At 43.6% G+C, this 25,041-nt stretch overlaps 1 protein-coding gene across 1 annotated transcript in view; it reads right to left on the bottom strand.

Annotated features, from left to right (window-relative positions):
* cdhr5b (cadherin-related family member 5b) overlaps positions 1-25,041 on the bottom strand; it is a 177,436-nt gene that overhangs the window by 118,090 nt on the left and 34,305 nt on the right. Inside the window, exon 3 of the mRNA XM_059976391.1 lies at positions 17,795-17,845. Within this exon, the coding sequence (XP_059832374.1) occupies positions 17,795-17,845 (51 nt within the window). The remainder of the gene's footprint in view (positions 1-17,794; positions 17,846-25,041) is intronic.

The following is a 25,041-nucleotide window of genomic DNA, read 5'->3' on the forward strand; positions in this document are numbered from 1 at the left end:
CTACCTCAGTACCATCCTCCCGCAGTGTGACCTTCCCCCAGTGTGACCCTCCCTCAGTACCATCCTCCCCCAGTGTGACCCTCCCTCAGTACCATCCTCCCCCAGTGTGACCCTCCCGCATTGTGACCCTACCTCAGTACCATCCTCCCGCAGTGTGACCCTCCCGCAGTGTGACCCTCCCGCAGTGTGACCCTCCCGCAGTGTGACCTTCCCGCAGTGTGACCCTACCTCAGTACCATCCTCCCGCAGTGTGACCCTACCTCAGTACCATCCTCCCCCAGTGTGACCCTCCCTCAGTACCATCCTCCCGCAGTGTGACCCTCCCCCAGTGTGACCCTCCCGCAGTGTGACCCTCCCCCAGTGTGACCCTCCCGCAGTGTGACCCTCCCGCAGTGTGACCCTACCTCAGTACCATCCTCACCCAGTGTGACCCTACCTCAGTACCATCCTCCCCCAGTGTGACCCTACCTCAGTACCATCCTCCCGCAGTGTGACCCTCCCGCAGTGTGACCCTCCCGCAGTGTGACCCTCCCTCAGTACCATCCTCCCACAGTGTGACCTTCCCGCAGTGTGACCCTCCCCCAGTGTGACCCTCCCGCAGTGTGACCCTCCCGCAGTGTGACCCTACCTCAGTACCATCCTCCCCCAGTGTGACCCTCCCGCAGTGTGACCCTGCCGCAGTGTGACCCTACCTCAGTACCATCCTCCCGCAGTGTGACCTTCCCCCAGTGTGACCCTCCCCCAGTGTGACCCTCCCCCAGTGTGACCCTCCCGCAGTGTGACCCTCCCGCAGTGTGACCCTACCTCAGTACCATCCTCCCCCAGTGTGACCCTCCCGCAGTGTGACCCTGCCGCAGTGTGACCCTACCTCAGTACCATCCTCCCGCAGTGTGACCTTCCCCCAGTGTGACCCTCCCGCAGTGTGACCCTCCCCCAGTGTGACCCTCCCGCAGTGTGACCCTCCCGCAGTGTGACCCTCCCGCAGTGTGACCCTACCTCAGTACCATCCTCCCGCAGTGTGACCTTCCCCCAGTGTGACCCTCCCCCAGTGTGACCCTCCCGCAGTGTGACCTTCCCCCAGTACACCACCTCCTGTAAAACCCAGAGCTACAGAAATGCCAAGAGAGGCTCCAGAGACGTCAACCCTGGCAGAGGAAAGATCTGCAGAGCTGGGCTAACCACAGAAGAGCGGACCCAGACAGTGAATTACGGCAAGTGGCTGTCCCTTTTGGGAAGAAGAGGAAGAGGAAGAGGAAGAGGAAGAGGAATAAGAAGAGGAAGAGGAAGAAGAGGAAGAAGAAGAAGAGGAAGAGGAAGAGGAAGAGGAAGAAGAATAGACAGTAGAAATTCAGAGAATCTAATTTCCAGGGAGAGGGGACTGAAAATAAGCTCAAGGTCAGAGGAGAAAGATTTAGGAGGGAGCTGAGATGCAGCTTCTCACAGAGAAGGAGAGTACACTGTATAGAACAAACTGACTGAGAATGAGGAGTACAATCTAGGGAATGAGATTCTCACTGAGAATGGGAAGAACACCGTATGGAACAAACTGACTGAGAATGAGGATAAATAAAATAATAGAAAACAAAGAGGCAGGAGAATGCAGAGAACACCTGCAGTGCCGACATCTACTTCCCCATTCAGGCCCCCTGAGACATTTGATTTCTCTAGACCAGGGGACTTTGAGAGATAGCTCAGATGCTGTGAGAGATTTTGGGTTGTGAGCAATCACACTCAGGCTTCAGAAGAGCAGCAAGTAAGCACACTGATAAACTGCATGGGGGACGAAGGAGATTACATCATGGATGAATTAGGATTGGGAGGGGCTCAGGGAAAGGAGCACAGATCAGTACAGGACAAATTCAATGAATATGTGATATATGAGAGGTGCAGTCAGAAAGCCTTCAGAATGAGTTGACAGTAGAGATCAGAACAGACAAGGAGAAGGAAAAATGACCAGCTGCAGGAGATGCAGCAACTCTCCATTCCACGTCAAAGAGCTCCGACCAGCAAAACCAGTGAAAGCCTATAGGCCAGTGTCACTCAAAGGCTTTTCTTCAGCAGGTCAAAGAAGACCATGATTCAGATGGAGAGAAATCTTTCCCTGGGGCTTTAGGTTCAAGCAGACAAGCTGGTATACTATTGTTCAGTTGCAAAATGAAGAAACAATGTTCAAAATGGACTTTGGGGCAGATGTCACAGCCATCCCCGAATGTTTGTTCACAAAACTGGAAGAAAACAGGCATTATTCGAAACCCAACAAAGAACATGCTTATGGGGCCAAGGAAACATAAGCTCCGAGTGCAAGGAAAGTTTATTACTTCCATCCGTAAATATAAGAAACAATTAAGAGAGGATGTCTAAGCTGTTCAGTATCTCTTCTTACCACTGCCATCACCCTCGAGAAGCCGGATGGCTTTGCTGCACGATGTTCAGTGGAAGGAGATATACCCCAGAGTTGTTCACAGGCCCAGGGTAGGGAAAGAAGAGTACTTTAGCAACTGAGGCCAGGAGTGGTGTCCTACTCTCTAACCACAGCAAGGCGTATACTAGTCCTTTGATAAACAAAGTCAAAACTGAACTCGAGAGAATGGAGGTGCCTGACATCATAACTAAAGTGAATGGTCCTACTGATTGGTTTGCAGGCGTTGTTCCGGTTCCAAAGTCAGATGGCACAGTGAGGATCTGAGTTGATCTAACAATATTGAATAATGCAGTGAGATTGGAGAAGCTTATTCTGCCCTCTGTTGAGCACACATTCAGGCAGAGCATAGTTTTTCACCAAACTAGATGCAAACTCAGGGTTCTGACAGATCTGTTTAGTTCCTGAGTCACAGAACGTCACAACCTTTATCACACCGTACGGATGCTGTGCCTTTAAGAGACTCACTTCTGGTTTCTCATCAGCCCCTGAACTCTTTCAGATGTGACCCATTGTTTCAGCTTGTTCCTGCCCCACTGAACTCTGTCTTATTCCCCCGGTTCAGTCCTTTCCTTCCTACATCATAATACTTCACACACTCTGGATCTTTTCAGTGATTTCAGTTCCCTGGCCCCCATCATCTTAGTTTCACTATGGATGTCCAGTCCCTATACACCTCCACCCCCCACCTGGAAGGCTTCAAAGCTCTTCGTTTCTTTCTGGACACCAGACCCAACCAGTTCCCCTCCACCAGCATTCTCCTCTATCTAGCAGAACTTGTCCTCACTCTAAATAATTTCTCCGTTGTCTCCTCCTTTCAGACAAAAGGTGTAGCTATGGGAATTCGCATGGGTGTCAGCTCTGCCTGCCTTTTTGTCGACTATGTGGAACAGTCTGCGTTCCAAGCCTACACTGGAGACCTTTTCCTACACTACATCAATGACTTCATTGGTGTTGCTTCCTGTATCCATGCTGAACGCATCGACTTCATCCACTTTGCCTCCAACTTTCACCCCACCCTCAAATTCACCTGGTCCATTTCTGATGCCCCCTCCCCTTTCTCGATCTCACTGTCTCTTTCTCTGGATACAGCTTATTCACTGATGTCTATTATAAACCTGGACTGTACCTCTTCCCACCCAGTTACTTGTAAAAACATTATCCCCTTCCCTCAATTTCTCTGTCTCTGTCTCATCTGCTCTCATGATGAGGCTTTTCGTTCTTGAAAGAAGATGTCCTCCTTTTTCAAAGAAGGGGCCCTTTCTTCTTCCACCATCAATGCTGCCCTCAACCACATCTCCACAGGCAAATGGAGAAGCAGAAAGCAGTGCAAACTGTTCAGAGTCTCCAACTGAAGGCTACAGACCCCTACAAAGCACTGCAAGCTTATCGCTCCACATGACTACAGTCCATCAGAGCTGTCAAGGGGCTGGAGACTGGGAACAAGCCTGGCCGCTCTTCCTTCCCTTCTCCAACCTCACTGACCAGACTGGGAACAAGCCTGACTGGTTCCGGTGACGTCATCGTCCAGAGTAGCAGCTAAAGTCAATAGCTCCTCTGGAAAAATGCATATTTTGCCCCGTTAATCCATCAAATATAAGATCTTTCGAAAATATCTGAATTGATAAGGGGGGCAAGAATGGAGATAACAAAGCATCACTGTGGAACCTGTGGACAAGAGAGTTGCAGCGATCGGTTCTCCTACCCGAACACGTGGTAATGAGACTGACGATGGGCTTCATTCAGGCGAAGCGGCAAATATGATAAAAATTCTGGAAGAGATTCAGGAGTTCCAAAAAGATATAAAACAGCAACTAAATGATATCAAGTCAGAGCTCGCCAATGTCAATCAAAAAATAGCGTTGGCAGAGACACGAATTGAGAAGGTGGAAGATCACGTGCAAAGCGTGGAACGGGTATTAAGTAAGACGATAAAAAGATTAAATCAACAAGCAAGTAAACTGCTTGACCAGGAGGGAAGATCATGATGGAAAAATATCAGGATATACAATGTTCCCGAAGGAGCGGAGGGTTTGTCTATGATGGAGTTTGTAGGAAAGTTGCTGCAGGACGTGCTGGAGATTCCTTCGACTATGGAGCTTGAAATTGAGAGGGCACAGCGTGTGCTCGCCCTGTGGCCTACTGGAGACAGAGAAGATAAGCCACGCTCAATAGTAATTAGATTCTTTCGATACAATACCAAGGTGAAGATCCTACAAAGGGCCTGGGGAAAGAAGAGGGTGTTTTTGGATAGGAAATTAATATATTTCGATCAAGATTACCCCCCCAGCAGTCCTGCAGAAACGTGAAGAATACTTTGAAATGGACAAAGAAGAGGCAAATGAAATACAATGTTGGAAAGTATATTGTCATGCACTTTGGTAGAAAAAATAAATGGGCAGAATTCAAAGTTCTGAGATGCAACAGGACTTGGGAGTCCTCATGCAGGATACCCTTAAAGATAACCTCCAGGTTGAGTTGGTGGTGAAGAAGGCGAATGCAATGTTGGCATTCATTTCTAGAGGAATAGAGTATAGGAGCAGGAATGTGAAGTTGAGGCTCTATAAGGCACTGGTAAGACTTCACTTGGAATACTGTGTGCAGTTTTGGGCTCCTTATTTAAGAAAGGATATGCTGACTTTGGAGAGGGTTCAGAGAAGATTCACTAGAATGATTCTGGGAATGAGAGGGTAACACATGAGGACCGTTTGACTGCTCTTGGACTGTACTCCTTGGAGTTTAGAAGAATGAGGGGGGACCTCATAGAAACATTTCGAATGTTGAAAGGCATGGACAGAGTGGATGGAGCAAAGTTGTTTCCCATGGTGGGGGAGTCTAGTACGAGAGGACATGACTTGAGGATTGCAGGGCGCCCATTCAGAACAGAGATGAGAAGAAATTTTTTTAGCCAGAGGGTGGTGAATCTGTGGAATTTGTTGCCACGGGCGGCAGTGGAGGCCAAGTCATTGGGTGTATTTAAGGCAGAGATTGATAGGTATCTGAGTAGTCAAGGCACCAAAGGTTATGGTGAGAAGGCAGGGGAGTGGGACTAAATAGGAGAATGGATCAGCTCATGATAAAATGGTGGAGCAGACTCAATGGGCCGAATGGCCAACTTCTGCTCCTTTGTCTTATGGTCTTATGGTCTAAGTAAAGTGAATATTAAAGCAAGGAAAGATTAGATTCCAGACTCCGTACCCTGCTGAACTGTGAGTGCTTTATCAAGATGGGATGCAACTGTATCAGACACTGAAAGAGGCAACTACAGACATGAAGGCCAGAGGGTTGCCTGTCAACGTGATCAAACCGAGGGAAAGCCTGGCTGAGCAGTTATCCCACTCTGCTTGTGAAATAATGAGAGAATCGAGAAAGCAGGGGATGGGAGGAGGGTGAGAGAACTATATCAGGAAGAGACTGTGAGTTTTCTGAAGACAGCCCTCACCCCTCCGAAAGAGCCATAAGGTTTGGCTAACTTTAAAAATGTTGGTAAGCTAAACGGAAGCAAAAATAGATGCTGCTATACCCATTTTGAGAAATACTTATTATAAAGTGGATTTTATATTACTCAATTATTCTTTTTTATTCATTCATTCATTCACTCCTTTTTCCCTGCATAAATGAGAATATATATATGGGAGGAAAACACAGGGAAATCTTTTCTGTGTAATGGACAGAGGTTTGTTCACTTGGGGCCCTCAACTCACAAGTAGGAGGGGCTATCCCCCACAGCTAGACGTTTCCTCTAGCTCAACCCAGGGTCATCTACCCGAGACCTCAGCCTTGGAATCACACCTTTGTTGCCTTTTATTTGATTATTCGCGTTTCTTGGTTCTTATTTGTTCAGGGAGTAGATCAATTAAGTTTCACTCTGCTAATTTCAATGAAATATTGACAGATAGATACATATGGCTAAGGACAAAGAAAAATTTAACCATATATAACCATATAACAATTACAGCACGGAAACAGGCCATCTTGGCCCTTCTAGTCTGTGCTGATGCTTACACTCACCTAGTTCCACTGGCCTGCACTCAGCCCATAACCCTCCATTCCTTTCCTGTTCATATACCTATCTAATATTTTTTTTAAATGACAAAATCGAACCTGCCTCCACCACTTCTACTGGAAGCTTGTTCCACACAGCTACCACTCTCTGAACAAAGTTCCCCCTCATGTTACCCCTAAACTTTTGCCCCTTAACTCTCAACTCATGTCCTTTTGTTTGAATCTCCCCTACTCTCAATGGAAAAAGCCTATCCACGTCAACTCTATCTATCCCTCTCTTAATTTTAAATACCTCTATCAAGTCCCCCTTCAACCTTCTACGTTCCAAAGAATAAAGACCTAACTTGTTCAATCTTTCCCTGTAACTTAGGTGCTGAAACCCAGGTAACATTCTAGTAAATCTCCTCTGTAGTCTCTATTTTGTTGACATCTTTCCTATAATTCAGTGACCAGAACTGTACACAATACTCCAAATTTGGCCTCACCAATGCCTTGTACAATTTTAAAATTACATTCCAACTCCTATACTCAATGTTCTGATTTATAAAGGCCAACATTCCAAAAGCCTTCTTCACCACCCTATCCACATGAGATTCCACCTTCAGGGAACTATGCACCATTATTCCTAGATCACTCTGTTCTACTGCATTCCTCAATGCCCTACCATTTACCATGTATGTCCTTTTTGGATTATTCCTACCAAAATGTAGCACCTCACACTTATCAGCATTAAACTCCATCTGCCATCTTTCAGCCCACTCTGCTAACTGGCCTAAATCTCTGCAAGCTTTGAAAACCTACTTTATTATCCACAACGCCACCTACCTTAGTATCATTTGCATACTTACTAATCCAATTTATCACCCCATCATCCAGATCATGAATTTATATGACAAACAACTTTGGACCCTGTACAGATCCCTGAGGCACACCACTAGTCACCGGCCTCTAACCTGACAAACAGTTATCCACCACTCTCTGGAATCTCCCATCCAGCCACTGTTGAATGCATTTTACTACTTCAATATTAATACCTAACAATTGAACCTTCCTAACTAACCTTCTGTGTGGATCCTTGTCAAAGGCCTTACTGAAGTCCATATAGACAACATCCACTGCTTTACCCTCATCAACTTTCCTCGTAACCTCTTCAAAAAATTCAATGAGATTTATCAAACATGACCTTCCATGCACAAATCCAAGTTGACTGTTCCCAATCAGACCCTGTCTATCCAGATAATTATATATACCATCTCTAAGTATACTTTCAATTAATTTACCCACCACTGACATCAAACTTACAGGCCTATAATTGCTAGGTTTACTCTTAAAACCTTTTTTAAACAATGGAACCACATGAGCAATACGCCAATCCTCCAGCACAATCCCAGTTTCTAATGACATTTGAAATATTTCCGTCAGAGCCCCTGCTATTTCTACACTAACTTCCCACAAGGTCCTAGGGAACATCCTGTCAGGATCTAGAGGTTTATCCACTTTTATATTCTTTAAAGATGTCAACAAAATAGAGAGAGTACAGAGGAGATTTACTAGAACGTTACCTGGGTTTCAGCACCTAAGTTACAGGGAAAGGTTGAACAAGTTAGGTCTTTATTCTTTAGAGCGTAGAAGGTTGAGGGGGGACTTGATAGAGGTATTTAAAATTATGAGAGGGATAGATAGAGTTGACGTGGATAGGCTTTTTCCATTGAGAGTAGGGGAGATTCAAACGAGAGGACATGAGTTGAGAGTTAGGGGGCAAAAGTTTAAGGATAACATGAGGGGGAATTTCTTTACTCAGAGAGTGGTAGCTTTTTGGAACGAGCCTCCAGTAGAAGTGGTAGAGGCAGGTTCAGTATTGTCATTTAAAGTAAAATTGGATAGGTATATGGACAGGAAAGGAATGGAGAGTTATGGGCTGAGTGCAGGTCAGTGGGACTAGGTGAGAGTAAGCGTTCGGCACGGACTAGAAGGGCCGAGATGGCCTGTTTCCTTGCTGTAATTGTTATATGGTTATATAAAAGCACCAGTACTTCCTCTTCTTTAATCATCATAGTTTCCATAACTACCCTACTTGTTTCCCTTACCTTACACAATTCAATATCCTTCTCTTTAGTGAATACCGAAGAAAATAAATTGTTAAAATCTCTCCCATCTCTTTTGGCTCTGCATATAGCTGTCCACTCTGATTCTCTAAGGGACCAATTTTATCCCTCACTATCCTTTTGCTATTAATATAACTGTAGAAACCTTTTGGATTTATTTTCACTTTACTTACCAAAGCAACCTCATATCTTCTTTTAGCTTTTCTAATTTCTTTCTTAAGATTCTTTTTACATTCTTTATATTCCTTGAGAACCTCATTTACTCCATGCTGCCTATATTTATTGTAGATATCTCTCTTTTTCCTAACCAAGTTTCCAATATCCCTTGAAAGCCATCACTCTCTCAAACTTTTAACCTTTCCTTTCAACCTACCAGGAACGTAAAGATTCTGTACCCTCAAAATTTCACCTTTTAATGACCTCCAATTCTCTGTGACATCCTTCCCATAAAACAAATTGTCCCAATCCACTCCTTCTAAATCCTTTCACATCTCAAAGTTAACCTTTCTCCAATTAAAAACCTTAACCCTGGGTCCAGTCCTATCCTTCTCCATAATTAGATTGAAACTAATGGCGTTGTGATCACTGGACCTGAAGTGCTCCCCAACACATACGTCCGTCACCTGACCTATCTCATTCCCTAACAGGAGATCCAACACTGCCCCTTCTCTAGTTAGTACCTCTATGTATTGCTGCAAAAAAACTATCCTGCACATATTTTACAGACTCCAAACTATCAGGCCTTTTACAGAATGGGCTTCCCAGTCTATGTGTGGAAAATTAAAATCTCCCAAAATCACAAACTTGTGCTTACTACAAATATTTGCTATCTCCTTACAAATTTGCTCCTCCAATTTTCGCTCCCCATTAGGTGGTCTGTAATACACCTCTGTAAGTGTTACTACACCTTTCCCATTCCTCAATTCCACCCAAATAGACCCCCTAGATGAGCCCTCTAATCTATCCTGCCAAAGCACCGCTGTAATATTTTATCAGACAAGTGTCAAAGGCAACCTTAGTTTGGAATGGGGTCCAGAATTGGCCCTATGAACTGTGCTGCTATTAAGAGAGAGAGAGGGAGGAGTCCAGTGCAATGAAAGAGAGAGAGAGAGAAACTGCTCGAAAGATTGATGTTATGGTTTCTCTGAAAGTTGTTTACCTTTTCAAGGACACTTGCCTGCTTGTAAAAGTTCCTGCAGAGAGAGGAGGGCGGAGCAGGTTGACGGACAGCTGGTGTCCAACATGTGGAGATTAAAAACCAGGTCCACTGTTACACAGACAGACACACCACGAGACACACAGTGCGGACACTGAACGAGCTTTGTTGCACCCACAAGAAGACGGGGTTTTTGGAGGATCGATCAGTGGCTCACAGTGTGAAAGGGTGCGACCGGTGGGGGATTATTTGTGCGTCCACCCTAGCCTGCATGATAGTTCCACCACTGAAGAATGGTCATACGCGTTATGGTCATAGTTGGTGATTACAACAGGATTTCGGAAGACAACGAAGATCAACGGCATCAGCTCACCTCTCATCTCTCTCCAATGTTACTCAACTAACTACCTTGATCTGAACTGAACTCTCTTCATCATTGTAAGATTGTATCCATTCACCCCTGGGTTTGAAAGAGCCTAGTTTTATTCCTATTTCCACACTTATGTTTGTATATATATATATAAAATTGCTAACCTGTTTGATATATTTGCATTTATAGTACTGTATTGTGTAGTTTACTAATAAACACTATTAGTTTATAGCAATACCAAACTGTAATGTATTTTCCATTTCTGCTGGTTCTTTAACCCTGTCATGGGGTACAAGCAATGCAACACCTCCCCCTCTTGTTCCTCCGATTCTACCACACTTGAAGCAATGAAATCCAGGAATATTTAGTTGCCAATCACACCCCTCCTGCAACCATGTTTCACTAATAGCTACAACATCATATTTCCAGGTAACAATCCATGCTCTAAGCTCACCCACCTTTCTTACAATGCTCCTAGCATTAAAAGAGATGCATTTAAGAAACTCTCCACCTCTTCCTCTCTGTTTATCCCTTACAGTGCAAACAACTTTATTATCTTTTCATTCCTTCTCCCCTACATCTTTGGTCTGAGTACTCCCCTCGTCTATCACCTGCCTATCCTCCCTCACACACTGTCTATTAGCTTTTTCTCTATTTGTGAACTAACCTCCTCTCTCCTAGTCTCTTCAATTTGATTCCCATCTCCCAACCATTCTAGTTTAAAGTCTCCCCAGCAGCCTTAGCAAATCTCCCCGCCAGGATGTTGGTGCCCCTTGGATTCAAGTGCAACCCGTCCTTTCTGTACTGGTCACACCTGCCCCAAAAGAGGTCCCAATGATCCAAAAACTTGAATCCCTGTCCCCTGCTCCAATCCCTCAGCCACGCATTTATCCTCCACCTCATTCCATTTCTTCTCTCACTGTTGTGTGGCACAGGCAGTAATCCCGAGATTACTACCTTTGTGGTCCTTCTTCTCAACTCCCTTCCTAACTCCCTATATTCTCCTTTCAGGACCTCTTCCTTTATCCTACCTATGTCATTGGTACCTATGTGTACCATGACATCTGGCTCCTCACCCTCCCACTTCAGGATATCTTGGACACGATCAGAAACATTCTGGACCCTGGCGCCAGGGAGGCAAACTACCATCTGGGTCTCCTGACTGCGTCCACAGAATCGCCTATCTGACCCCCTAACTATCGAGTCCCCTATTACTACTGCTTCTTTTTTTTCTTTTAATGCCATTGGGCTACTAAATCCAATCAAATGCAGTAAAATTCTATCCAAAATGAAAGATGAACAAGCCCGGGTAGTATATTTACAGGAAACTCATTTAAGTGATAATGAGTATGGGAAACTGAAGAGAATGGGCTTCACTAATTTGTTTTTCTCCTCATATAAATCAGGACATAGGAGAGGAGTTGCTATTCTTATCTCAAGTAAGCTAAATTTTGAAAAATTATTTGAAATGGGAGATAAGGAGGGCAGATATATTCTAGTAAGGGGTAATATAGATGGAAATTCAGTTACTCTATTGAATATATACGCACCCTCAGGAAGTGATATTAGTTTCCTTTTGAAAATTACTAATGTTATGGTAATGGAAACAGAAGGTCTCCTGATATGTGGGGGAGACTTAGATTTACAATTACAACCAAAGTTAGACTCTTCCAATGGAAAAACCTATGAAAGAAAATCCTTACATAAGAAAGTTAATACACTTTTTGAGGATGTTGATCTAATTGATATATGAAGGGACCTTTTCCCCAACAGAAGGGATTACACTTATTATTCTGCCCACCATTCTGTATCTACAAGAATAGATTATTTCATAACATTTGGAAAAGACAAAGACAAAATAAGCACCTGTGGAATAGGGAAAATAGATGTAAGTGACCATGCACCTATATATTTATCTGTTGATTTTGACCTACAACCAAAGAATACTATTTGGAAACTAAATTCAAGTCTACGCAATGATCCCTACTTTAAGGAGCAAATTAAAAAAGAAATTGGTCTTTACTTAGAATTCAATGACAATGGAGAGGTTTCACCACCTATTCTATGGGATATTCTGAAGGCTGTTTTAAGAGGAAAAATTATAGTGATATTTTCATATAAGAAAAAATAAGGAATAAAACATTAGAGGAATTACAAAATAGGCTGAAGGAACTAGAAAAAAACACAAATTGAACTTGACACAGGATACATTAGAGGAAATTTAAAAAAAAGAATGAAATTAATAGTTTGGCTACGCAAGAAATCAGGAAAAATTTAATGTTTCTGAAACAGAGACATTATGAAAGTGGATCAAAGTCTATGAAAATACTGGCGTGGAAACTGAAAAAAAAAGATAGCAGAAAATACAATTCATAGAATTAGGGATCCAAGAACAAAAATGATAAAAAATAAGCTAAGTGAAATTAAAGAAGCTTTTGAAGTGTTTTACAAAACTCTATATTCCAAAGTTCCAGGGGGAAAGATAACCCAAATTGACACCTTTCTGAATTCTCTAGAGTTACCCACTTTAAGCGAAGAACAAAATAGAACGATGACTGCTGACATAACTGAAGTTGAACTAAAATCTGCAATTAGTAGGCTTAAATTAAGCAAGTCACCAGGATCAGATGGGTATACAGCAGAGTGGTAATCTCAGCTATACCGTAAGAAGGCAAGGATAAAATGGAATGTGGGTCATTTAGACCAATATCTGTTCTTAATGTAGATTATAGATTATTTACCTCCATCGTGGCCAAACGATTAGAAGAGTTTCTACCCATACTGATACATAATGATCAGACAGGTTTTATACGACAACGCCAAACACAAGACAATATACAAAGGACACTTCACATTATGGATCATATACAAAAAAAAAATCGAAGCAATAGTGGTAAGTGTGGATGCTGAAAAGGCATTCAGTCAATTCGAATTTTCTTTACCGAGTTTTACATAGATTTAGTTTCCATAATACAATTATTAAAACTATACAGACACTATATTACAACCCTACTGCTAGGATTAAAATCAATGGATATTTATCAAATAGTCTTACCCTAGAAACGGGCATGAGACAGGGTTGTGTATGGTCACCGTTACTCTTCGCATTATATCTAGAACCATTAGCTCAATACATCAGACAAAATTAAGATATCGGGAATTACTATTAAAGGGACAGAGCATAAATTGGCTTGTTACGTGGATGACATTTTGATCTATCTAGGGCAACCAACATACTCTTTACCTAAATTGATGCAATCCTTTGAATAATATGGTCAATTATCAGGATACAAGATCAACATAGATAAAACCCAATTACTCTCATATAACTATAGCCCACCAAGAGAAATTGAAAGTGGATATCCCTGGGCATGGCAAACAGTCTTTCAAATATTTGGGCATCATTATGCCAAAAGATTTTGCAAAATAATCAGAATGCAATTATCAGCCTATATATAAAAAACTAAGGAAGATATAACAAGATGGAACTTAATTCCTTTTTTCAGTCTCAGTTCAAGGATTGAGTCTATTAAAATGAATATACTGCCCAGACTGTTATATCTCTTTCAGACCCTACCAATAGAGATTAATCAAAATCAATTCAATGAATGGAACAAGATGTTATCAAGATATATTTGGCAAGGTAAACGGCCTAGAGTTCATCTCAAAACTTTGCAATTAGCCAAGGAAAAGGGGGGATGGGGCCTACCTTCTCTTAGAGATTATTATTTTGCAGCACAGTTGAGAGCTGTGATATGTTTGTGCAACATATGACACTCAATGGAAAAAAATTGAGGAGGGGATACTTCCCATCCCCATACAGGCAATTTTGGCTGATAACAACCTACAAAGCTACATAAATACTATTGATAACTCATGGGTGAAATGGACTCTTAAAGTATGGAAAACTATTATAGAAGAATATAAACTAGAGGGAGATATTGCAATTCTTAAATGATGTGCATATGACTCGGATTTTACACCAAATAAACTGGATGCTAGATTTAAGGACTGGACAGCTAAAGGAATAACAGTTCTTTGCAATATAATGAAAGAAGGAACACTGTTCAGTTTTGAAGTGCTTAAAGAGCAACACTTATCGGTATTTACAGATGTGACAATATGTTAATAGGACAGTTAAAAATGTAACCAAGGCAAGTACATGTTTGATAGAGCTATTTAGAAAAGCATATAATTCAGAAAACGGTAGTAGAATCATTTCAAGCGCGTATAAGGGTTTGTCAAATCTTAAAACAGATTCAACTTCACACATTAAAACAAAATGGGAGAAAGAAGGAGGGGTAATTATAAATGAGGAAGAATGGACAACAATATGGAGATATCAATGGAAGTGTACCAGTTCACAGAAATGGAGGGAGTTTGGATGGAAAGACTTGATAAGATATTTTATTACACCCTCTCAGAAATCCCATTATGATAGTAACCTCCCTGTTTGCTGGAGAAATTGTGGAAATCAAAATGCAAACCATTATGATATTTTCAGGGAATGCCCCGTTATCAAAGACTATTGGAGTGGGATACACAATGCCCTACAAGACATCTTTAAATGTGAAATGCCCTTCGAGTGTAAGGCCATATATTTTGGATATATACCTCAAGAATGGTTGAAAAGAGGTAAATATTTAATGAATACACTGCTGGTGGCTGGTAAAAAGACTCTTACTAGGAAATGGTTATCACGGGAGAGCCCAACTTTAAATGCATGGATGGAAATTACAATGGACATTTACAAAATGGAGAAGATAACAGCATCTGTTAATCATGAGTTAGAACAATTTGATATATACTGGGAAAAATGGTTTAACTACACAACACCTCATAGTAAGCACAAGGAAATCTGCAGATGCTGCAAATTCAAGCAACACACACAAAATGCTGGTGGAACACAGCAGGCCAGGCAGCATCTATAAGGAGAAGCACTGTCGACGTTTCGGGCCGAGACCCTTTGTCAGGACGAATATATGATATATATGTACACTATCTGAAATACATCTTATGGAAATATTTGTTTGATGATGAAGTTCAATAAAAAATAAATTACAAAAAAAGAACAGGCTTGTCTTCTTTCCCTTCTCCAATGTCACTGACCAGACTTAGACAAGGTGAGACATTTTTAAACAACACATAAAAAATGAAGAGAATGCACAGTCTCAGATGGAGCAAAATCTTTGTCGCCGCTCAGGAGCGGTGAAGCAGTTTGAGTTTCAGACCAGTTCACCAAAGGAAAAATAGTCGGGCAGCATGCACCACGACCATTTGTCACAGAACATCACCAGGTGAAATCAGGTGGAACAGGCGTGCGTTCATGTGTCGTTCAAAGTCCACGAAAGGTAGAGGAAGAAATAGAGTGGCCTGATTCTTATGACGAGGACCACTTACCTGAGGTGGACACACTTGTTCACAAATCTCCATTCGCTCCAACACTTCCAGCAACCTACACCGGATCGGGTTGTTTATCTGTTCCGCCACAGAGATACACTCCATAGCCTGATGGCTTTGGGCAAGTGACGAAAGAGGCAGAATAATCCTCTCACTTTGCCGAGTGTTCAAGTAGTCTACCCTGACCTCCATTAGATTCTGTGCTTTTTTAAAAAGAGTTTTAACTTTGAAAACATTTCACAAAATGAAACTGTTCTTAAAAAAAAGGAATTGGTGAAAAAGGATGAAAACAAAGAGAGAGCATTAAAAATCAAAGAGAAAGAGAGTTATAATGGTTTTTAAGTAAGGAGCACAAGTTACATACTATGGGTGAAGTGAGCTGAGTCACTGACTTTCAGTGACCAGAATTTCAATGCAGTTGTATGGACAAGGAGTTCGTACCTGGCTTTTCTTGTTTTCCAAGAAGGGGAGATGTAGTGGTAGTTAACATTGTTATTCCTGTGCCATTGAGTTAGCACTCCTACATGGGAGGAGTTCACACACTGTTCAAGCGGGGTTATTAATATCCTGCATGCTACGTGCTGGTGTGCTTTGCACTCTCCCTTAATATCGAGCACAACAGGCTTGAATCTCTTGTTTTCACTCAAGGTACAACATAACATGTTTTCAGTTCCAGTCACCTCATTACAGGAAGGAGGTGGAAGTTTTAGAGAGGTTGCAGAGGAGATTTATGAGGATGCTGTCTGAATTAATGAGCATGTTTTATGATGAAAGCTTTTCTCTTTGGAGAGAAGAAGGACGAGAGATGACTTGATGGAGATGTACAAGGTGATACGAGGCATAGATCGAGTGAACAATTAGAAACCTTTTCCCAGGGTGGAAATGGCTAATATGAGGGATATAATATTAAGTTGATTGGAGGAATGGGGGACATGTTAGAGCTACGATTTTACAGCATGAGTGGTGGGTGTGTGGAATGCTTTGCTGGAGCAGTTGAGGCAGATACATTAGGGATAGGCACATGGATGTCAGAAAAATGGAAGGCTATGTAGGAGGGAAGAGTTGGATTGATATTGGAGGAAGTTAAGAGTTAGCATAGCATTGTAACCTGCACTGTTCTATTCTATAACCTTCCAGCTCTGCACCCTACCCCAGGATGTGTGTCTGTGTCCCAAGCCCTCTCTGTTTTATAACCTCCAGCTCTGCCCTAACCCAGAATGAGTGTGTGTGTCCCAAACCCTCTGTGTTTTATAACCTCCAGCTCTGCCCCCTAACCCAGAATGAGTGTGTGTGTTCCAAGCCCTCTGTGTTTTATAACCTCCAGCTCTGCCCCCTAACCCAGAATGAGTGTGTGTGTCCCAAACCCTCTATGTTTTATAACCTCCAGCTCTGTCCCCTAACCCAGAATGAGTGTGTGTGTCCCAAATCCTCTGTGTTTTATAACCTCCAGCTCTGCCCCCTAACCCAGAATGAGTGTGTGTGTCCCAAACCCTCTATGTTTTATAACCTCCAGCTCTGCCCCAACCCAGAATGAGTGTGTGTCCCAAACCCTCTATGTTTTATAACTTCCAGCTCTGCACCCTACCCCAGGATGTGTGTCTGTGTCCCAAGCCCTCTCTGTTTTATAACCTCCAGCTCTGCCCCCTAACCCAGAATGAGTGTGTGTGTCCCAAACCCTCTGTGTTTTATAACCTCCAGCTCTGCCCCCTAACCCAGAATGAGTGTGTGTGTCCCAAGCCCTCTCTGTTTTATAACCTCCAGCCCTGCCCCCTAACCCAGAATGAGTGTGTGTGTCCCAAACCCTCTGTGTTTTATAACCTCCAGCTCTGCCCCAACCCAGAATGAGTGTGTGTGTCCCAAACCCTCTGTGTTTTATAACCTCCAGCTCTGCCCCCTAACCCAGAATGAGTGTGTGTGTCCCAAGCCCTCTGTGTTTTATAACCTCCAGCTCTGCCCCAACCCAGAATGAGTGTGTGTGTCCCAAGCCCTCTATGTTTTATAACCTCCAGCTCTGCCCCAATCCAGAATGAGTGTGTGTGTCCCAAGCCCTCTCTGTTTTATAACCTCCAGCTCTGCCCCCTAACCCAGAATGAGTGTGTGTGTCCCAAACCCTCTGTGTTTTATAACCTCCAGCTCTGCCCCCTAACCCAGAATGAGTGTGTGTGTCCCAAGCCCTCCAACATGTTTTGCCCATCATTTGAATCCACACCACTGAATAACACTCTACTGTTCCTCCGTGGTGTTCATGTCTGCAGTAGCGCATATCAACGCCCATGTCATCATGACAACCTCTGGTTTGGAATTAGACGGTCAGTGACCAAGAACAGAGCTTACTGTACCTTGTCTGGGCCGCACTGCAGTATGATGGCGATCACTGGACTTTTCATTGCCTGGAGAAGATTAGATGCAGGAGAGCAGATCAGAGATAATAATAAACGTCAGTCACAAACCTACACCACAGCTAACCACAGTTAACCAGGGCTAACCATGGCTAACCACAGTTAACCAGGGCTCACTGCCATTAGCCAGGTTAACCACAGTTAACTGTAGTGGCTAACCACATTAAACTAGTTCTAACCATAGTCTTAATTGCTAACTACAGTAAAGTACATCTTACACAGCTGGAGGTGTGTGCTTTACTGCACACTACCCACAACAGCAGCCACACCTCTCAAATCAGTGAGATGTGAATATGCAACTCTCTGCTGATATATTATGCATGAACAGATATACACACATGCACAGATATACTCACATGCATGCAGATATATACACATGTAATCACAGATATACACACATACATGCACAAATATGTACACACATGCATACACAGATTTGCGAACATGCACAGTTATATACACTTGTGCATGCACATGTATAAGCACACGCATGCACAGACATACACAAATGCACAGGTATACACGCATGCACAGATATACACACATGCACAGGTATACACACGTGCACAGATATACACACATGCACAGGTATACACACGTGCACAGATATACACACATGCATGCACAGACATGCAGGCACACATCACACATAGGTAACAAATTTTCAGACACACACACTCATTCATGAACACAAGATGCTGGAATCCTGATGAAGGGTTGAAGCTCAAACTCTCGTCCATTGATGCTGCCTGATCTGCTGAGTTCATCTAGTGTTTTGTGTGTGTTGCATGGATACATACAGATTCACACACACACACACCCACCCCCAGTTAGCAAAGGCAGCAGTACACAGTGAGGAGATTACTCTCAGGACACACACACCCACCCCCAGTTAGCAAAGGCAGCAGTACACAGTGAGGAGATTACTCTCAGGACACACACACCCACCCCCAGTTAGCAAAGGCAGCAGTACACAGTGAGGAGATTACTCTCAGGACACACACACCCACCCCCAGTTAGCAAAGGCAGCAGTACACAGTGAGGAGATTACTCTCAGGACACACACACCCACCCCCAGTTAGCAAAGGCAGCAGTACACAGTGAGGAGATTACTCTCAGGACACACACACCCACCCCCAGTTAGCAAAGGCAGCAGTACACAGTGAGGAGATTACTCTCAGGACACACACACCCACCCCCAGTTAGCAAAGGCAGCAGTACACAGTGAGGAGATTACTCTCAGGACACACACACCCACCCCCAGTTAGCAAAGGCAGCAGTACACAGTGAGGAGATTACTCTCAGGACACACACACCCACCCCCAGTTAGCAAAGGCAGCAGTACACAGTGAGGAGATTACTCTCAGGACACACACACCCACCCCCAGTTAGCAAAGGCAGCAGTACACAGTGAGGAGATTACTCTCAGGACACACACACCCACCCCCAGTTAGCAAAGGCAGCAGTACACAGTGAGGAGATTACTCTCAGGACACACACACCCACCCCCAGTTAGCAAAGGCAGCAGTACACAGTGAGGAGATTACTCTCAGGACACACACACCCACCCCCAGTTAGCAAAGGCAGCAGTACACAGTGAGGAGATTACTCTCAGGACACACACACCCACCCCCAGTTAGCAAAGGCAGCAGTACACAGTGAGGAGATTACTCTCAGGACACACACACCCACCCCCAGTTAGCAAAGGCAGCAGTACACAGTGAGGAGATTACTCTCAGGACACACACACCCACCCCCAGTTAGCAAAGGCAGCAGTACACAGTGAGGAGATTACTCTCAGGACACACACACCCACCCCCAGTTAGCAAAGGCAGCAGTACACAGTGAGGAGATTACTCTCAGGTCAGCGGTGCTCGTTTAAAAGGAGAGCTTCACGGGTGTTCCGTGTCATCCAGCCCAATAAGTGGCAGAAGCAGGGCAGAGAGGAGTAATAACAGTACAGAAGGGACCAGTGGAGTGGCCATTGTTGGGAGTGGGCCGGTGGTGAAGTGGGAGTGTCAGGCTTGTCTCGAAGGAGGCTTTGTCTTGAAAGAGTTGTTTGCTCTGGGTAAGTAAGGTTCTGATAAATTTCCCAGAGTCTCTCAGGGAACTGAAGAGCATTCAGCTGCAGCTCCTTGAAGACTGTTTTAAGGATCTGGAGCAGCAGATGGATGACCTCCGGTTTGTACAGGAGACTGAGGAGATTATTGATTGGAGTTACAGGGAAGTAGTCACCATGGGTCCGTGGTGCAGAAGGGAAAGAGAGAGAGAGGGGACTGGTAGTGATAGGGGGCTCAATAATCAGAGGAACAGGCAAGAGGTTCAATAGATGTGAACAGGACTCCCGGATGGTGTGTTGCCTCCCAACTGCCAGGGTCAGGGATGTCTCAGATTGAATCCAGAACATTTTGGAGAGGGTGGGGGAGCAGCCAGATGTTTTGGTACATGTTAGTACCAATGACATTTGAAGGAAAAGCAAAATGGTCCAGAAAGAGAATTTAGAGAATTTAGAGAACTAGACAGAAAGCTGAGAAACAGAATCTCCTGGGTAGTAATTTCTGGATTGCTGCTTGTGCCACACGTCAGTGAGCGTAGAAACAGAATGATCTGGCAGATAAATGCATGGCTGAGAAGCTGGTGCAGGAGCAGGGCTTCAGGATCTTGGATCACTGGGATCTCTTCTGGAAAATGTGTGACCTGTACAAAAGGGATGGCTTGCACCTGAACCCGAGGGGGACCAATATCCTTCAGGACAGGCTTGGTAGAACTGTTGGAGAAGATTTAAAGTAATTTAGCAGGGGGATTGGAACTGGAGTGAAGGGATTCAGGATAGGACAGATGGTAAAAAAACAAAGATAACGTGCAGTCAGACAGTCAGTAAGGGCAGGCAGATGATAGGACAGAACTGCAGCCAGCAGGGTGAGTATCAGTGCACTAGGGATGCAGAATCAAAAAGGGTACAGTACTCACTGATGTACCTCAACACACAGAGTATAAGAAATAAGGTGGATGACCTTGTTGCACTTTTACAGATTAGAACACCTACTAGAACACCTACAGCAGGTGTAGAAAACCTACAGCACAATACAGGCCCTTTGGCCCACAATGTTGTGCTGAACATGTACTTACTTCAGAGATTACCGAGGGTTACCCATAGCCCTCTATTTTTCTAAGCTCCATGTACCTATCCAGGAGTCTCTTAAAAGACCCTATCGTATCTGCCTCCACCACCATTGCCAGCAGCCCATTCCACACACTCACCACCCTCTGTGTAAAAAACTTACTCCTGACATCTCCTCTGTACCTTCTTCCAAGCACCTTAAACCTGTGCCCTCTCGTGTTAGCCATTTCAGCTCTGGGGAAAAAGCCTCTGACTATCCACACGATCACTGCCTCTTATCATCTTATACACCTCTATAAGGTCACCTCTCATCCTCCATCGCTCCAAGGAGAAAAGGCCGAGTTCACTCAGTCTATTCTCATAAGGCAAGCTTCCCAATCCAGGAAACATCCTTGTAAATCTTCTCTGCACCCTTTCTATGGTTTCCACATCCTTCCTGTGGTGAAGCGACCAGAACTGAACACAGTACTCCAAATGGGGTCTGACCAGGGTCCTATATAGCTGCAACATTACCTCAACATTACCTAAACTCAGTCACATGATTGATGAAGGCCAATGCACTGTATGCTTTCTTAACCACAGAGTCAACCTGCGCAGCAGCTTTGAGTGTTCTATGGACTCAGACCCCAAGATCCCTCTGATCCTCCACACTGCCCAAGAGTCTTACTATTAATACTATATTCTGCCATCATATTTGACCTACCAAAATGAACCATCTCAAACTTATCTGAGTTGAACTCCATCCGCCACTTCTCAGCCCAGTTTTGCATCCTATTGATGTCCCGCTGTAACCTCTGACAGCCCTCCACACTATCCACATCACCCCCAAACTTTGTGTCATCAGATTGTTGGGTATGACGTGGCCATCTCTGAATTGTGGCTGAAGGATGGTTGTAGTTGGGAGCTGAGTGTCCAAGGTTACACGTTGTATCCGAGGGATAGGAAGGTAGGCGGGGGTGGTGGGGCATGGCTCTGAATGGCATCAAATCAGTGGAAAGATGCGACAAAGGACAGAAGATGTTGGATTCTTATAGGTTGAGTTGAGAAACTGCAAGGGTAAAAGGCAGTTATATACAGGCCTCCAAACAGTAACTGGAATGTGGACTACAGTTCATAATAGGAAATAGAAAAGGCATGTCAAAAGGATAATATCATGACGGTCATGGGAGATTTTAACATGCAGGTCGATTGGAAGAATCAGGTTTGTAATGGATCTCAAGAGAGTGAGTTTGTTGAATGCCTATGAAATGGCTTTTTAGAGCAGTTTAACATTGGGTCTACTAGGGGATCAATTATACTGGGTTGGGTGTTATGTAATGAACTGGAGTTGATTAGGGAGCTTAAGGTAAAGGAACCTTTGGGAGACAATGATCACAATATAATTGAGTTCAACTTGAGATCTGATGGGGAGAAAGCAGAGTCTGGTGTGGCAGTATTTCAGGAGAATAAAGGAAATTACAATGAGAGAGGAGCTGGCCAAAGTAAATTAGAACGAGATGCGGACAGGGATGACTACAGAGCAACAATGGCTTGAGTTTTTGAGAAAAATAAGGAAGGTGCAGGATAGACGTATTCCAAAACCAAAGGAATACTCAAATGGCAAAGTACTACAACCATGGCTGACAAGGGAAGTCAAAGTTAATGTAATTACAGCATACAATGAAGCAAAAATTAGTGGGAAGGCAGAGGACTGGGAAGCTTTCAAAAACCAACCGAAAGCAACTAAAAGAATCATTAGGAGGGAAAAAAAGAAATATGAAAGCAAGCTAGCAAACAATATCAAGGTGGATAGAAAAAACTTTTTCAAGTATATAAAAAATAAAAGAGAGATGAGAGTGGATATAGGACCGCTAGAAAATGAGGCTGGAGAAATAGTAATGGGAAGCAAGGAGATGGCAGATGAACCAATTAAGTATTTTGCATCAGTCTTTACTGAGGAAGACACTAGCATGTTGCCAGATGTTGAGAGGTGTGAGGAAAGAGAAGTGAGTTCAGTTACTATTACAAGGGAGAAGGTGCTCAAAAAGCTGAAAGAATAAGGGTACATTTGTCACCTGGACCAGATGAACTTTCAGGGTTCTGAAAGAGGCAGGGATAGAGGTTGCGGAGGCATTAGTGATGCTCTTTCAAGAATCATTGGACTCCGGCATGGTTCTGGAGGACTGGAAAATTGCAAATGTCTCTTCACTCTTTAAGAAAGGAGGAAGGCAGCAGAAAGGAAATTATAAACCAGTTAGCCTGACCTCAGTGGTTGGGAAAGTGTTAGAATCAATTGTCAATAATGAGGTTATGGAGTACTTGGTGGCATAGGACAAGATAGGACAAAGTCAGCACGGTTTTCTATCAGAAAAAATCTTGTGTGATGAACCTGTTGGAATTTTTTGAGATTACAAGCAGGATAGATAAAAGGGATGCAGTGGATGTTGTATGCTTGGACTTTATAGAATAGTACAGCACATTATAGGCCCTTCCACCCACAATGTTGTGCTGACCCTCAAACTTTGCCTCACATATAACCCCCCACCTTAAATTCCTCCATATACCTGTCTAGTAGTCACTATCAGAAGGTCTTTGACAAGGGGCCACACATGAGGCTGCTTACCAAGTTAAGAGCCCATGCTTTTACAGGAAAGTTACTAACATGGTTAGAGCATTAGCTGATTGGTAGGAAGCAGCGAGTGGGAATAAAAGGATAATTTTCTGGTTGGCTGTCAGTGACTAGTAGTGTTCCGCAGGGGTCAATGTTGGGACTACTTCTTTTTATGCTGTATATAAATGATTTTGATGATGAAATAGATGGCTTTGTTGCTGTTTGCAGATGATACAGAGGTTGGTGGAGGGGCAGGTAGTGTTGAGGAAACAGGAAGGCTGCAGAAGGACTTAAACAGATTAGGAGAATGGGCAAGAAATTGGCAAATGAAATACAGTGTTGGAAAATGTATGGTCATACATTTTGATAATAGAAATAAATGTGCAGACTATTTTCCAAACAGGGAGAAAATCCAAAAAAATCTGAGATGCAGAGGGACTTGGGAGTCCTTGTGCAGAACACCCTAAAGGTTAATTTGCAGATTGAGTTGGTGGTGAGGAAGGCAAATGCAATGTTAGCATTCATCTCAAATGGTCGAAAATACAAGAGCGGGGATGTGATGCTGAGGCTTTTTAAGGCACTGGTGAGGCCTCACCTTGAGAATTGTGGACAATGTTGGACTCCCTATCTAAGAAAAGATGTTCTGGCATTGGAGAGGGTCCAGAGGAGATTCACAAGGATGATTCCAGGAATGAAAGGGTTATCATACGAGGAATGCTTGACACCCCTGGGTCTGTATGCATTGGAACTTAGAAGGATGAAGGGGGGCTCTCACTGAATCCTTTTGAATGTTTAAAGGCCATGACAGAGTAGATGTGGAAAGGATGTTTCTCATGGTGGGGGAGTCCAGGACAAGATGATACAGCCTCAGGGTGGAAGGGCGTCCATGTAAAACAGAGCTGCAGAGAAATTTCTTTAGAATCTGTGGAATTTCTTACCACAGGCAGCTGTGGAGGCCAGGTTATTGAGTGTCTTTAATACAGAGATTGATTGGTTCTTGACTGGCCACTGCATTAAAGGTTACAGGGAGAAGGCTGGGGAGTGGGGCTGAAGAGGAGAAAAATAAAAGGATTAGCCAAAGCTGAATAGCAGAGCAGAGTCAATGGGTCAAATGGCCTAATTCTGCTCCTATGTCTAATGGTCTTATGGACAGACAGACAGAGGCACGCACACACACACACACACACACACACACACACACACACACACACACACACAGACTCACATACACACACAGACTCACATACACACACACAGACTCACATACACACACACACAGACTCACATACAAACACACACACACACAGACTCACATACAAACACACACACAGACTCACACACACACACACACACACACACAGACTCACATACACACACACACACACACTCACATACAAACACACACACACACACACACAGACTCACATACAAACACACACACAGACTCACATACAAACACACACACAGACTCACACA

The sequence above is a fragment of the Hypanus sabinus genome, chromosome 7, assembly GCF_030144855.1.
Source record: "Hypanus sabinus isolate sHypSab1 chromosome 7, sHypSab1.hap1, whole genome shotgun sequence".
Taxonomy (NCBI): Eukaryota; Metazoa; Chordata; class Chondrichthyes; order Myliobatiformes; family Dasyatidae; genus Hypanus; species Hypanus sabinus.